The sequence below is a fragment of the Triticum urartu genome, chromosome 1A, assembly GCF_056163025.1.
Source record: "Triticum urartu cultivar PI428250 chromosome 1A, HENAU_Tu73, whole genome shotgun sequence".
NCBI lineage: Eukaryota > Viridiplantae > Streptophyta > Magnoliopsida > Poales > Poaceae > Triticum > Triticum urartu.
The window spans coordinates 532,927,284-532,940,899 of NC_141873.1; the positions used below are offsets into that span (position 1 = coordinate 532,927,284).

At 44.5% G+C, this 13,616-nt stretch overlaps 2 protein-coding genes across 2 annotated transcripts; one reads left to right on the top strand and one right to left on the bottom strand.

Annotated features, from left to right (window-relative positions):
* Positions 1 to 6,544: 6,544 nt before the first annotated feature.
* On the top strand, positions 6,545 to 10,863 carry LOC125526483 (hexokinase-2). Its single transcript, XM_048691175.2, has 9 exons — positions 6,545 to 6,961; positions 8,069 to 8,219; positions 8,298 to 8,480; positions 8,675 to 8,749; positions 8,871 to 9,026; positions 9,326 to 9,424; positions 9,495 to 9,625; positions 10,066 to 10,147; positions 10,250 to 10,863. Exons 1-9 carry the CDS (start codon positions 6,699 to 6,701, stop codon positions 10,589 to 10,591), a joined length of 1,482 nt encoding a protein of 493 aa, XP_048547132.1. The 5' UTR covers positions 6,545 to 6,698; the 3' UTR covers positions 10,592 to 10,863.
* A 729-nt stretch (positions 10,864 to 11,592) lies between these two features.
* LOC125526494 (pathogenesis-related protein PR-4) lies at positions 11,593 to 12,344 on the bottom strand. The gene is made up of 2 exons (XM_048691180.2): positions 11,983 to 12,344; positions 11,593 to 11,885 (listed from the first exon to the last, which is right to left on the bottom strand). The coding sequence occupies exons 1-2, from the start codon at positions 12,241 to 12,243 to the stop codon at positions 11,709 to 11,711; spliced, it is 438 nt and encodes a 145-aa protein (XP_048547137.2). The 5' UTR covers positions 12,244 to 12,344; the 3' UTR covers positions 11,593 to 11,708.
* Positions 12,345 to 13,616: the final 1,272 nt, after the last annotated feature.

A 13,616-nucleotide genomic window follows, 5' to 3' on the forward strand; every position in this document is an offset into this window, starting at 1 on the left:
TCTATTCAACGAACACATAGAACCTCAAAGAGTGCCCCAAAGTTTCTACCGGAGAATCACGACGAAAATGTGTGCCAACCCTTATGCATAGGTTCATGGGCGGAACCCGCAAGTTGATCACCAAAACATACATCAAGTGAATCACGTGATATCCCATTGTCACCACAGATACGCACGGCAAGACATACGTCAAGTGTTCTCAAATCTTTAAAGATTCAATCCGATGAGATAACTTCAAAGGGCAAACTCAATCCATTACAAGAGAGTAGAGGGGAGGAGAAACATAAGACCCAACTATAATAGCAAAGCTCGCGATACATCAAGATCGTGCCAAATCAAGAACACGAGAGAGAGAGAGAGAGAGAGAGAGAGAGATCAAACACATAGCTACTGGTACATACCCTCAGCCCCGAGGGAGAACTACTCCCTCCTAGTCATGGAGAGCACCGGGATGATGAAGATGGCCACCAGAGAGGGATTCCCCCTCCGGCAGGGTGCCGGAACGGGTCTAAATTGGTTTCCGGTGGCTACGGAGGCTTCTGGCAGCGGAACTCCCGATCTATTCTCCTCCTCGACAGTTTTAGGGTATATGGATATATATAGGCGGAAGAAATACATCAGGGGAGCCACGAGGGGCCCACGAGGGTGGGCATGCCCCCCTGCCTTATGGCTTCCTCGTTGATCCCCTGACGTGCACTCCAAGTCTCCTGTATTTCTTTCTTTCCAAAAATAACTTTTCCGAAGGTTTCATTCCGTTTGGACTCCGTTTGATATTCCTTTTCTGCGAAACACTGAAATAAGGGAAAAACAGAAAGTGGCATTGGGCTCTGGGTTAATAGGTTAGTCCCAAAAATCATATAAAATAGCATATAAAACATCCAAGGTTGATAATATAATAGCATGGAACAATCAAAAAATATAGATACGTTGGAGACGTATCAAGCCTCTTGATTTTTCGATCAAGTTGGTTTTCCACTTCAGCTTTATAGATCTTGAAAAAGTTCAAAGCCTCATCCTTAGATTTCAGAAGATACACACGACAGTATCTAGTGGAGTCGTGAATTAACGTCATGAAATATTTCTTTCCACCTTTTGTCAAAACACCGTTCATTTCACATAGATCTAAATGTATGAGCTCTAGTGGTGCAAGATTTCTCGTTTCCGCAGTCGTGTGAGACTTACGAGGTTGCTTAGCTTGCACACAAACTTGACACTTAGATCCCTTGACAGTGGTGAAACTAGGGATTAAGTTCAACTTCACTAGTCGTGACATGCAACCAAAGTTAACATGACAAAGATGTGAATGCCACACATTTGATTCACTATTGTTGCAAACATGATTAATAACTTTATTGCAAATGTCTGATAAGGATAAACGAAACAGGCCTCCTGACTCATAGCCTTTACCAACAAAGGTTCCATACTTGGATATTACAAATTTATTTGACTCAAAGACAAGCTTATAGCCATCTCTACACAGAAGAGATCCGCTAACAAGATTTTTATTGACGGAGGGGACATAATGCACGTTCTTCAGCCGCACGATCTTCCACGAAGTAAACTTCAGATCGACCGTGCCAACACCATGAACAGAAGCACTTGAACCATTGCCCATCAGCACAGTTGAAGTCCATGCAGTCTGATAAGACGAAAACATGGAAATATCACCGCATACATGCACATTAGCACCCGTGTCAATCAACCAATCAGGAGAATGACATGCTGAAAGAATAGTGAGAAATATACCATACCCAACATCCTTCATGTCAATGTCTCCAATGACAACATTAGCAGTCTTGCCGCCTTTCCCAGGATGACGCTTGTCATAATGATTAGGGCAACTGGGAGCCCAATGATCAGGATCCCCACACACATGACAACCACCTTTCTTCTTGTCATTCTTCTTCTTGAAGTTTGTGTGTTGCACAGCCTTATTCTTCCCATCAAACTTTGCTTTACCATCAAATTTTCCCTTGTTCTTGAACTTGTGGGGCTGGAAGTTCTTCTTCTGTACCAGATTGGCACTAGATCCTCCCTCAATACCTCGAGCATGTGTGTCCTTTGCTCTCGCCTTTTCTTCGACATCAAGAGTACCAATGAGATCCAGAACGGAAAACTCCTGTCTTTTATGCTTCAGTAAGGTAGCAAAGTTCCTCCATGAAGGAGGAAGCTTGGTGATGATACCTCCAGCAACAAACTTGTCCGGTAGCATACAGTTGAAGTGCTCAAGTTCTTTAGCAAATGACTATATCCCATGAGCTTTCTCAACCACGGAGCGCTCTTCAGTCATCCTGTAATCATAGAATTGCTCCATGATATACGGTTCAGTGCCAACATCCGAGACCCCAAACTTGGCCTCGAGTGCGTCCCATCTTTTCCATTGTCAATTGACGCATAAGCATTAACTATGTTCTCACCAAGAACACTCAAGAGAGCAGCCTTAAACAGAGTATCCATTTTCTAAAAAGCTTGTTCCTGTTGGGCATCAAACTCCCCTTCAGGCTTGCCAAGCGTGGCGTCATAGCAACTCATGGTTTGAAACCATAAGACTGCTCTCACGCGCCACCTCTTATAGTGGATACCCTCAAACATAGGACGTCTCATGGAAGCAGCAAAACCACTTGGGGTAATTTGCCTATAATAAGGTTTTGGATTGTTGGAAATATGAGCAATTTACCGAATGATTTTATTGACAGAAATACTAGATAAAGCACGACTAGTATAGCAGTGATAAAATGAGTCATGCGTTCTGACAGAGAGAAGGTAAATAACATCTGCATATATGAACTGTAGCCTAGCATATCTAGAGCAAGCAGTAGAGGTGGTTGCATATAAGGAGTAGAAGCTAACACATGTAGGGCAAGCACTAGTACGAGAAAACTGTGGCATGTCATCTAAAAGAGAAGAAGAACACATACGTGACAGCAGCAGCTGCAGTACTGGACTTGCGGTCGGTGTCCTCGCCAGCCATGCCGTCGAGGAGGTTGTCGACGTCGGGGAAGTAGTCGTCGGAGTCCGGGGCGTCCGTGACGAAGAAGTCAGTAGTCGCGCCGAGCGCTCCCCAAAAAACCTTATCACCCTTCTCCCGTACAGGACTCAAAGAGGTGCGGTTTCGGAGGTCTACTGTCCCGACTCGCGGTGCACGCCGCAAACCAGGATGAGGAAGACAGCAGCATCTCAGAGATTGGAACCGGTGGCGAGAGGAAGGAGAAGTTCTGGTGCGTCTCTCTGAGAGGAGCGACCTTCCTTTTATAGGCGCAAGAGAAGAAGGCGAGAGGCTGCGCCGGGAGCTAAAGGGAATGCGGGAGACGAAACGAACAAGCAGCAACTGGAGGGTGCAGCGTTCGTATTCAATGTCCACTACAGTAAAAACTTTCCAGCTCCCGAGTGGCCTTTCGTACACCCGTAGTGCGTGGCAAAAATTTAGACATCGGCTCGGCTCATTCCCGCAACCCGCGTCATGACGTGGCGTGGCGTGGTGAGGCAGGCGGCGAAGGAGGAACGCACGTGGATGTCCCTCTTGTATTCATGCTCATACAAGTGAGGAAAGAACCTCCCTTATAAGGAGGTCCAACTTCCACTAAATTAGCAATGTGGGACTAAACTTTAGTAGTATCTCTTGCCTTGTACAAATGGGCTAAGTGGGCCTTTAGGATTTATTTAGCAATTTCTGAAATAGTTATTGGGCTGTTCCAAAATAGACTAAATTCCAGCATTTATGTTGTTGACTTTGTATTTGCTAATGCATAAAAACAAACTATGACGATGCGTTATATCTCCCCCCCCCCCTTCCTCTCTGTGTCTATCAGTTGAAGACAATGTGGAGTACATGTTCACAAATCATACATATATGTAATCATATATGTTTTGGCGACATATTTATGTTGCCACTATTGTCTATATATATATATATAGGTAAAATGTGTGGGGTACCTAGGTGCCTGGGCACCTTGATCAAGAATGGTAAGATTTTTCTTTCCCATGCACATTAATCGGATCACTTTCCAAATTTTCTATGCATGCACTAGACCTTCACAACAATTGATTTCTTGCCAAAAACGTCACATGCCATTTGCTTATTATCGATTGATTCATTTCCAAAAGAAGATGCATGTCATATCATCCATGTGCATACCCACGTCCCCGCAAAAAATATAGCCATGCATGTGACATATTCAAGTCCCCACGAAAACATGTATATATTTAGATACATGCTAAATTCGAGAGTACCAATATATTTGTAAGTGCATATTCAAGTCGCCCTAAAGAATGCAGTTACGAAAAAATGCATACCTCGACGTGAAATTTATGTGTACATACCCATAAATTTACATACCCCCATGTGAAGTTTATGTATCCATATTCAGGAATGTACATACCCTGATGTAAAATAAGTGCACATCCCCATAAGTGTACATACCCCCATAAATGTACATAACTGTACATACCCATAAGTGTATATATCCCTGTAAACATATATACCCCGGCGTGAATTTTGTGTGTACATCTCTAGCGAAGATATATTTGAGGTATAATACTCAAAGAATATAATAACATAATTATACTACTATCTTTGTGAAAATAAAAATATTTATGCCATGAATTATGATATCATGGGAAATTAATTTAAGTGTACACTTATTTTACGTCAGGGATGGCTATATTTATAATACATGCACTATAATACCTTGCCTTGTATTCTTAGCCGGAATACAATACGCATAAACATATACTGCACCCATCCTTTTTTTGCTATTAAAAATAAAAAAAATCATGCATGTAGTAAGAATTTGTCCTATGTATTATATACCTAACACAATATATATATATATATATATATATATATATATATATATATATATAATACATCTATGACAGAAACTTAGAAATGATATATCCATGTACGATAAGCGAAATGATATACCTAAGAAATATATGCCTCAAACACAACATACCTCAAGATGATAATTAATGTACGATAATAAGCAATATATTTTTAAGTGCCTATTCAAGCCCTCGCAAAAAAATGTATATACAAAAAAATGCATACCCTGACATGAAATTTATGTGTACATATCCACACATGTACATACCCTGACGTGAAATTTATATGTAGATACCCAGACTTGAAATTTATGTGTACGTACCCTAATTTGAAATTTATGTGTATGTAGTACACACCCATAATGGTACATACCTTAACTTTAAACTTATGTGTATGTATTCATAAATATAAATACCCGACGTGAAATTGATATGTACACACTCATAAATATACTTACCCTGATTTGAAATTTATATACACATACATATAAATGTACATAACTCAATATAAAATTTATACGTACATACCCCGACGTGATTTTTTTTCACTACATACCCATAAAAATATACATACCCCACGTTAAATTTATGTATACAGGCACCGGTATATATTTATGTGTATATACTCTGATGCGAAATACATGTGTATATACCTGAACGTAAAATTTGGAAGATCTAATCCATTTATGACTATCCATTAATTTAAACATAAATGATTGTCATGCATGCATGCACGCTTATCATACTTATTAATTACTATCATATATAATCACATTAATGAATTACCATATCAACACAAACGTCATACATCAACTCACCATCTAACGGCTACGAGGTAAGGTGCTCAGGCACCTAGGTGTCCCAAACTATATATATATATATATATATATATATATATATATATATATATATATATATATATATATATATCAAAGGGGCATAACTTGTCTGCTATCTCGATGATGTCCCATACTTATTCCCGCGCACTCACTCTTCATCCGACGGCCACACCAGTCGTCATTTCACACGGTATCTTTTCCAGCCAAAATTAGACACACACCCCAAGCACGATTCATCCAAAGCACAATGTTAGATTGTCCCTTGTCGCCTGCGGATTTTGATGGCGGCCCTTTTAGATGATCAAGGTGGCGACTTGCTTCCAACTTTCGAGGGAGTTTGTGGCCCGACCTTTGTTCATCAGACCAAATAACTTTATTGTCACTTTTGATCTCCTTTGATTTGTAGGAAAATGTTATAAGAATATATATGTTCCCTATTGAATTTTTCTAGCCCTTTCGCCTGTAAGAAGAATGGATTCCGGTTAGTGGTAGCTGCTCCATTACTCAAAACCGTGCCGACGAGCTTTCATCATCGCAAGAAACAAAAACCCATCGTTCAAACCCATCTGTTCGGTGCGCCCTTTCGGATTTCGGAAGTTTCGGAGCGTACAAAGAGGAAACGGTCCCGTCCGGTCCGGGGCACTCGCGCCACATGCGGGCACGCACCAGCGAAAAGGTCAATCCGCCTGCCCCCACCTCGCCCGCCACGTGCCGCGCACCCGGCGCCGAACCCACGTGCTCCCCGTCCCCTCCGCGTCACGGCCCACTCCCACCCCACCCCACAGGCCCGCGAAAGCCACCCGCCCACCGCCCCGGCCCGACACCGCCCCATAGGCCCACCCCCTTCCCACAGGCAGGCGCAAACGGCTAAGAAAGGAGCCGACGACGCATTCCCGAACGGCCCCCGCCCCCCGCCCATATTTACGGCGGAGGGGGATCGCCCGCCCGCTCCAGTCAGTCAGCCAGTCGGGCAGGGGCGGTGGCGAGGGAGGCGATAGCACAGTACAGAGCAGAGGCGGCGGCGGCGGGCGGGCGATGAGGAAGGCGGCGGCGGCGGCGGTCGCGGCGGCGGCGGCGGTGGGGGTGGCGCTGCTGGCGCGGCGCCAGATGCGGGAGGCCAAGCGCTGGGGCCGCGCCGACGCCGTGCTGCGGGGCCTCGAGGAGCGCTCCGCGGCGCCGCCCGCCCGGCTGCGCCAGGTGGCCGACGCCATGGCCGTCGAGATGCACGCCGGCCTCGCCTCCGAGGGCGGCAGCAAGCTCGGGATGATCATCAGCTACGTCGACTCCCTCCCCTCGGGGTAACGCACGCTCCTCCTTCCTCTCCCTGCTTTACTTGGATTCGGACGTCCGCCGGGGTGGAGGCTTGGGAGATTCCCTTGCCCTTGCCCCGCCTAATCCGTTCGTCTGGAGCCGGTGTGCCTCGAGCGAGCGTCGTCAGGTCCAATGGATCTGCCCTTGTTTTTTCCTCCGTCTGTTCCTGCGAGAGAAAAAAAAGAACAAGAGAAGCGGTCACACTAGGGATTTTTGTCGCTGTCTGGTGCCTGGGTTGCTCCGCGGTTGCGGGATTGCTGTCGCGGCCCCCTTCCCTCTAACGTGTTATGCTAGAAATGGGCTGCAGGGTCAGGTTCCTGATTCCGTGAAATGGGCAAGATTCTGTCTGTAGATTTGACCGTTTTAAGGTAGTGCCCGTACTACTGTTGTGATGATGATTTGTCTACAGCTTCTGTACCAACTGGGCATGTATGTGCATCTCAAAACAACAACAACAACAACAACAACTAGGCATGCTTCTGTAACTGAGGAAAACATGCTACTCTTTTCAGCGTTATTAATAGATTGAGACAAATTTGTCGCGGGGCTTAGTAAAATGAGGGAAATTTGTTTGCTTTATCACTTATACATTGTGTGATTTTAGGAGGGGGGGAAGACTGTCACTTGCCAATTAATTCTTGGAACTTCGCTCGTGTAGGCTATGGTTGGATGGATGTGCCAACCTTATTGAGTCCCTGATCATATGGTTACTGCAAGATGTAGACCACTGTTCTTTAGTTGAGACCGAACAGGACTAAGGTTGTTAGTCGTTCTGAACTGCCTTACAACTTTAAGTGAAATGTTTCTGAAAGTCTATTGGTCTTATGGTGTATAAGGTCAAGCAATTTTTAGTCGTCTGCTGCGGTGGTTACATGTAATCCTGTAGTTCTTATGGTGAATTGCAGCACACACATTTGATGGTCTTTCTGTATTTTTCTGTTAAACACTACACAAAGGGTATCTTATATACTAACAAGTGCCATACACTGTTTAAACTAATATGTGGAGCTGCAGCCTCCAGCGAATCATTGAACCATTTCACGCAGTTGCACTTTGCATTTATATATCTAATATGTCGAGGGCTATATTGGCAGGCAAGAGAAGGGGCTATTTTATGCACTTGACCTTGGAGGGACAAATTTTCGCGTTTTACGTGTTCAATTAGGAGGCAAGGAAGGGCGAGTTGTGAAGCAAGAATGTGATGAGATCTCAATCCCGGCACACTTAATGACTGGGACCTCACAAGTAAAACTGTTCCATAGTCAGTTTTGCACCCTTTCTGATCAATGGATAAATATGTCACATGTCATATTTTTTTTTCAGGAACTATTTGATTTTATTGCCGCTGCTTTAGCAAAATTTGTTGCCTCAGAGGGTGAAGACTTTCATCTTCTTGAGGGAAGGCAAAGAGAGCTTGGTTTCACTTTCTCTTTTCCAGTAAAGCAGTCTTCAATTGCATCCGGAACTCTTATCAAGTGGACTAAGGGTTTTTCTATTGATGAAACGGTTAGTTCTTGTTATGGGGTCAACTCATACACATCACACAGATTAATATTGTACTCTTAACAATGGCTGACAAGACTTGACCTTTCACTGGAAACCTATGCTGTTTACTCAAAATTATGCCTGTATCACCTATGGTTGTTGGAACTTACAAATTTATCTGGAACATAATAGTTACTGCATTGCTGTGAAGTCAGGTAGGCGCAGATGTGGTGGCTGAATTAAGCAGTGCTCTAGACCGTCAGGGGCTTGATATGAAAGTGACAGCATTGGTTAGTTTCTTTGCTGTGAAAGCGACATGATAATTTTTGTTATATATCTGTGTCCAAACTCCAACGATTATCTTTTCTATAACCTGACATCAGTGACATGTACCCACATGATCTTATGTAGGTAAATGATACTATAGGAACATTGGCTGGGGGCAGATATGATGACAATGATGTCGTTGCTGCTGTTATTCTGGGCACAGGTACCAATGCAGCATACGTGGAACGTGCCAATGCAATCCCTAAATGGCATGGCCTCCTTCCCAAGTCAGGAGATATGGTGAGTATTATTGTGCTTCACAAGGCAAAGACTATAGAGATGTTCAAAAAATGTATTGTGATGCCAAAAGAAAATACTGCCTCCGTCCCGAAAAGGTTGTCTAGTGTTAGATACATCCGTATCTAGACAAACCTAAGACAAGCTTTTCGGGACGGAGGTAATCGATGATAGTGAAAAACTGGAGAAGAAACAGCATGTTGTCTGTAATTATCAAAATTCATGTTGCTTGTACATGCTTAGTCTATTCCTAAGATTGAGATAGTTGTCAGGACTGTCATGAGTTTTGTGATTTGTCACAGGTAATAAATATGGAATGGGGGAACTTCAGATCGTCCCATCTTCCTTTGACTGAATTTGATCAAGCATTAGATGCAGAAAGCCTGAATCCTGGTGAACAGGTCTCATACTAAAGAGGTACATCTTGTTGTTTTCTTTCGTTGCTGGCTATAACTAATTTCCTTTTTGCAGATTTATGAAAAGCTGATCTCTGGTATGTATTTGGGGGAAATTGTAAGAAGAGTCTTGTTAAAGATGACTGAAGAAGCTTCTCTTTTTGGTGATGATATACCACCAAAACTAAAGATCCCATTTATTCTTAGGTAAGCATAGTCTCAACTCGATTTTGCCAGCATACTTCAACAGATCTGGCCTGTTTCATAACAAAGTACGGAACACAGATAAGCAAAAATGCTACAGTGTTTGCCTTGCCATGCTGAATTAAGGTAGGAAGATAGATGAACTAAAACTGTAACCATGAAGACCCGCAAAAGAAAAAAAACTGTAACCGTGAAGACTGTAAATGGTCCAGGGTTAGAATTCTTGCATTGATCTGCTAATGAGCTCCCAGTAGAAATGCATTGGCAACATACTTGACATAGTAAAAAAGTTGCCAAGCATAACTTCATACCTGATTATTAGATTTACAGCAGTCCAGTCTTTAAAGAAGTCGGATAAACTTTGTCTGCCACCCACACCATTTTCCTGTGGGATATCTTTAGTTATATACCCAGAGAGTGAGAGCTTGAGGTGATGTATCCAGGACGCCACATATGTCAATGATGCACCATGACACGTCAGCTGATCTCAGAACAGTTGGAGCCAAACTGAAAGATGTCCTAGGGGTAATCTCCTTACCATTTCTCCCCATTTTAGCGCTTGTCTCAAATATTCCCTTCATGGTAACACTTAATTGAACACATCCAAATCCTTGATTTATTTTGCAGATCCAGGGCACTTCACTTAAAACGAGACGGCTAGTTGTGGCCGTATGCGACATCGTTGCAAAGCGTGGGGCGCGCCTTGCTGCTGCAGGGATACACGGGGTCCTCAAAAAGCTTGGACGGGACATCCCCGGCAGCGACAAGCACAGGACGGTTATTGCCATGGACGGCGGGCTCTACGAGCACTACACAATCTTCAGCGAAACCCTGGAGAACACCCTGCGTGAGATGCTAGGGGAGGAAGTATCCTCCTCCGTTGTCATCAAGCTCGCGAACGACGGGTCAGGTATCGGGGCCGCTCTCCTCGCTGCAGCTCATTCTCAGTACCTCGAGGCCGAGGTCTGAGGAGCCTAGCCTGGATATAGATATAGGTTGTTCCTCAGGAGCAGTGATGCCTGAGTCGCGCCAGGGTCCTGTCTGTGTGTGTAGCTGGAGCATCCATGGAGAGCTGTGTCTCTTAGTAACTGGTAGCTCTGTAACTGTATAAACGCAGGAAGACGATTCTGTCGTCCAGCCAAAAATTTCGGGACGCATTTTGTGACCTCAAGTGGATTGTTGCAACATCTCAACTGAATGGGAGTTATGGCAATATGAAGAAGTGGCATTACAAATATTAAGTTATTAGCTCCCTCATTTTTTTTGTGGGAACCTCTGTCGTGTCTCAAATTAGTTGTTTTCGATTTGTATACGGATATACTTAACACAAAACATGTCTGGCTACATCCGTATCTAGACAAATCTAAGACAACTAATTTGGGACGGAGCGAGTATACACAGAATTTATTTCTTTTTACACACTTCTTTTGAGATAAATAGCGGAAGCAGCTCAGAGTGAGGGCTTTTGGCGGGCGACCTTCATGGAGGTGGATGTTTTAAAAAATTCAATAATTACATTTTGGAGTTTCAAAAAATTCTGAAAAAATTTCTACACATTGGTATGGATGTATTCTACATGTGTATAAACTATCACAACAAAATACATTGTGCTGAGAGCTACACAAAAAAGAGAAAATCGTGCATTTCTAATAGCGAACAGTGTTTGCACTGCTCATCAGTTTGAAACCGCGATTTGTAGCTCTCATCATAATGTATTTATACACATGTAGAATACATCCATGTTGACATGTATGATTTTTTTCAGAATTTTTTAAAACTTCAAAATATATTTTTTGATTTTTTTTTCAAAATACCCACCTTCATGGAGGTCTATGATTTTTTTTGAAACTTTAAAATATGTTTTTCGATTTTTTTTTAAAATAGCCATCTCCATGGAGGTCGACCGCCGTTGGCATTTTGCTATCTCATTGACTGTTCATAATAGTTCTACGGTAAGAATACTTCAACAATCACGTCCAATTCATCCCACTTTATTTATTACGAAGTGCATCAATACAAATAGCACATTACTTTTATTTGCAGCTTCTTATTTTCCATAGCGCTTGAGCACGGGTTAATTAATTAATCAGTCGTCGCCGCAGTCGACGAACTGGTAGTTGACGGTGAGGTGGCCCTGGGCCACGCCCTGGCCGTCGGTGTCGATCTTGCTGAACACCGTGTCGAAGTCCAGGTCCAGCCCGCCGTTGCTACACTGGTCGACGATCCTCGCCGTGATCTGCGCGCCGGTCGCCGTGTTCGTCACCTACATCACGGGGGAAACGCCGTTCCAGCAGCAAGCCCACACAAGACAAGAGGAAGAAAGGCAGACGCCTGAGAAAAGATTGTCCTTGATTGATTACCAGGAGGCACTTGCCGCAGGACGCCTGGCCGGTCGGCCCGGCGGGGCCGCAGAAGGCCGTCCAGCCGTACTTGGAGCGCCAGGCGTACGACATGCCGGCGTCCCAGGTGGCGCAGTAGGCGCTGGCGGCGTTGAGGTCCCAGTTGATCTTCTCCGGGCTGTAGTAGTTGTAGGTGGCGCGCACGTTCGACGCCGACTGCGCCGCCGCCGCCGCAACCGCCGCGCTCAGCAGGACCGCCGCAAGCGCCATGCGTCCGGCCATCTTTGGAGAAGGAGATGATGTGGTGTAGCGGAAGTGTGGCGACTTGGCGGCGATCGAGAGGCTGCCTGTGATTGAACTGAACTGCTTTTGATGGAAATGGGCTTTTGCTGCAGGGAGCATTATATAGACTTGGGAGTGCGGCGCGCGGTCGACTTTTCTTTCTCCATGATGATGAGTTTCTTTTTTCCACATTTTCTGGAAACAAGCGCATGCCTCAACAAAATTTCCATACGTCAACAAAATTTCCATATTTTCTCGAGGACGGGGCGTCGACCCGTTGGCTGGGCAGCTGGGGTAGCTGCCAGCCCACCCGAGTTCGAGACCCGGCTTTGACGCATGGTGCTCGTGGAGTTTCGCACATAAGTGGGACCCTATCCACACTCCGGTCGAAACCCTAGCCGCATTCCACTCCACTCTTCTCCAATCCAGTCTCCTCCGCCCACAAGCTCCCATCCGGCGACCTCTCACCTTCTCCGGGATGGCGCGCAGTGGATCAGAGTCCTACACCTCCAGATCCATTTGACCCGGAGCTCGTTCCATGCGGCTCTGAGGAGATGTCCTTCCACCTTTCGCTCTGCCGCTCCCGGAGGAGGCCATCCGACAATAGCGGCCGTACACCTTCTGCCAGAAATCCATCGTGTCTGCCCAAATGATGCATAGGTACGGCGTGAGGCGTGTCATCGCTACCTCACTGGAGGCGGTGCGGTTCGTTTGACGTCCGAACACGATAACGGATGCACAACCGCTTTGTTGATGCGGCACCACCAGAATTGGGACTGCGACGCGGCACCATCAGCACACAAGGTGGACTTTTCTTTCTCTATGATTTTTCCATATTTTTTTGGAAACAAGCGCATGCGTCAACAAAATTTCCATCTGCCAATAGGGACGTAGATATCCTCCACACTGTTTTGCTGGTTTATTTTGACCACAAGTTTTCCAGAAACAAAATCAGTTCCTTTCTCATTTTTCACCTAATTCGGTTCTATTATATATGTTGGTATTTTCATGAAAAAAAACTCCTTGGAGCAGCAGTAAAGTTGTTGCTTTTGAGTCTTGAAAACAGCCTTCTACATAAATGTAGGAAAAGTCTGCGTACTATAGATTTAATGTAGTCGGACCTTTCTCCAGACCCTACGCAAGCAGGAGCTACGCGCATGGGCTAGCACAAGATAGAACAAGATATCGACCACCACAGTCCACAAACCGTTTCATAATCGCTTCTAAGCTGTAAGTTATGGGCTAATTCAAATTAAGTAGGCGGATAATTGGAAGTATAGTTGGCTTGCTTGTATATCTCTCAATCTGATATCGATAAGAGTATATACTTAGAAGGAAAGAAAAATAGTTCTTTAAAATTTATTTGTATTTAT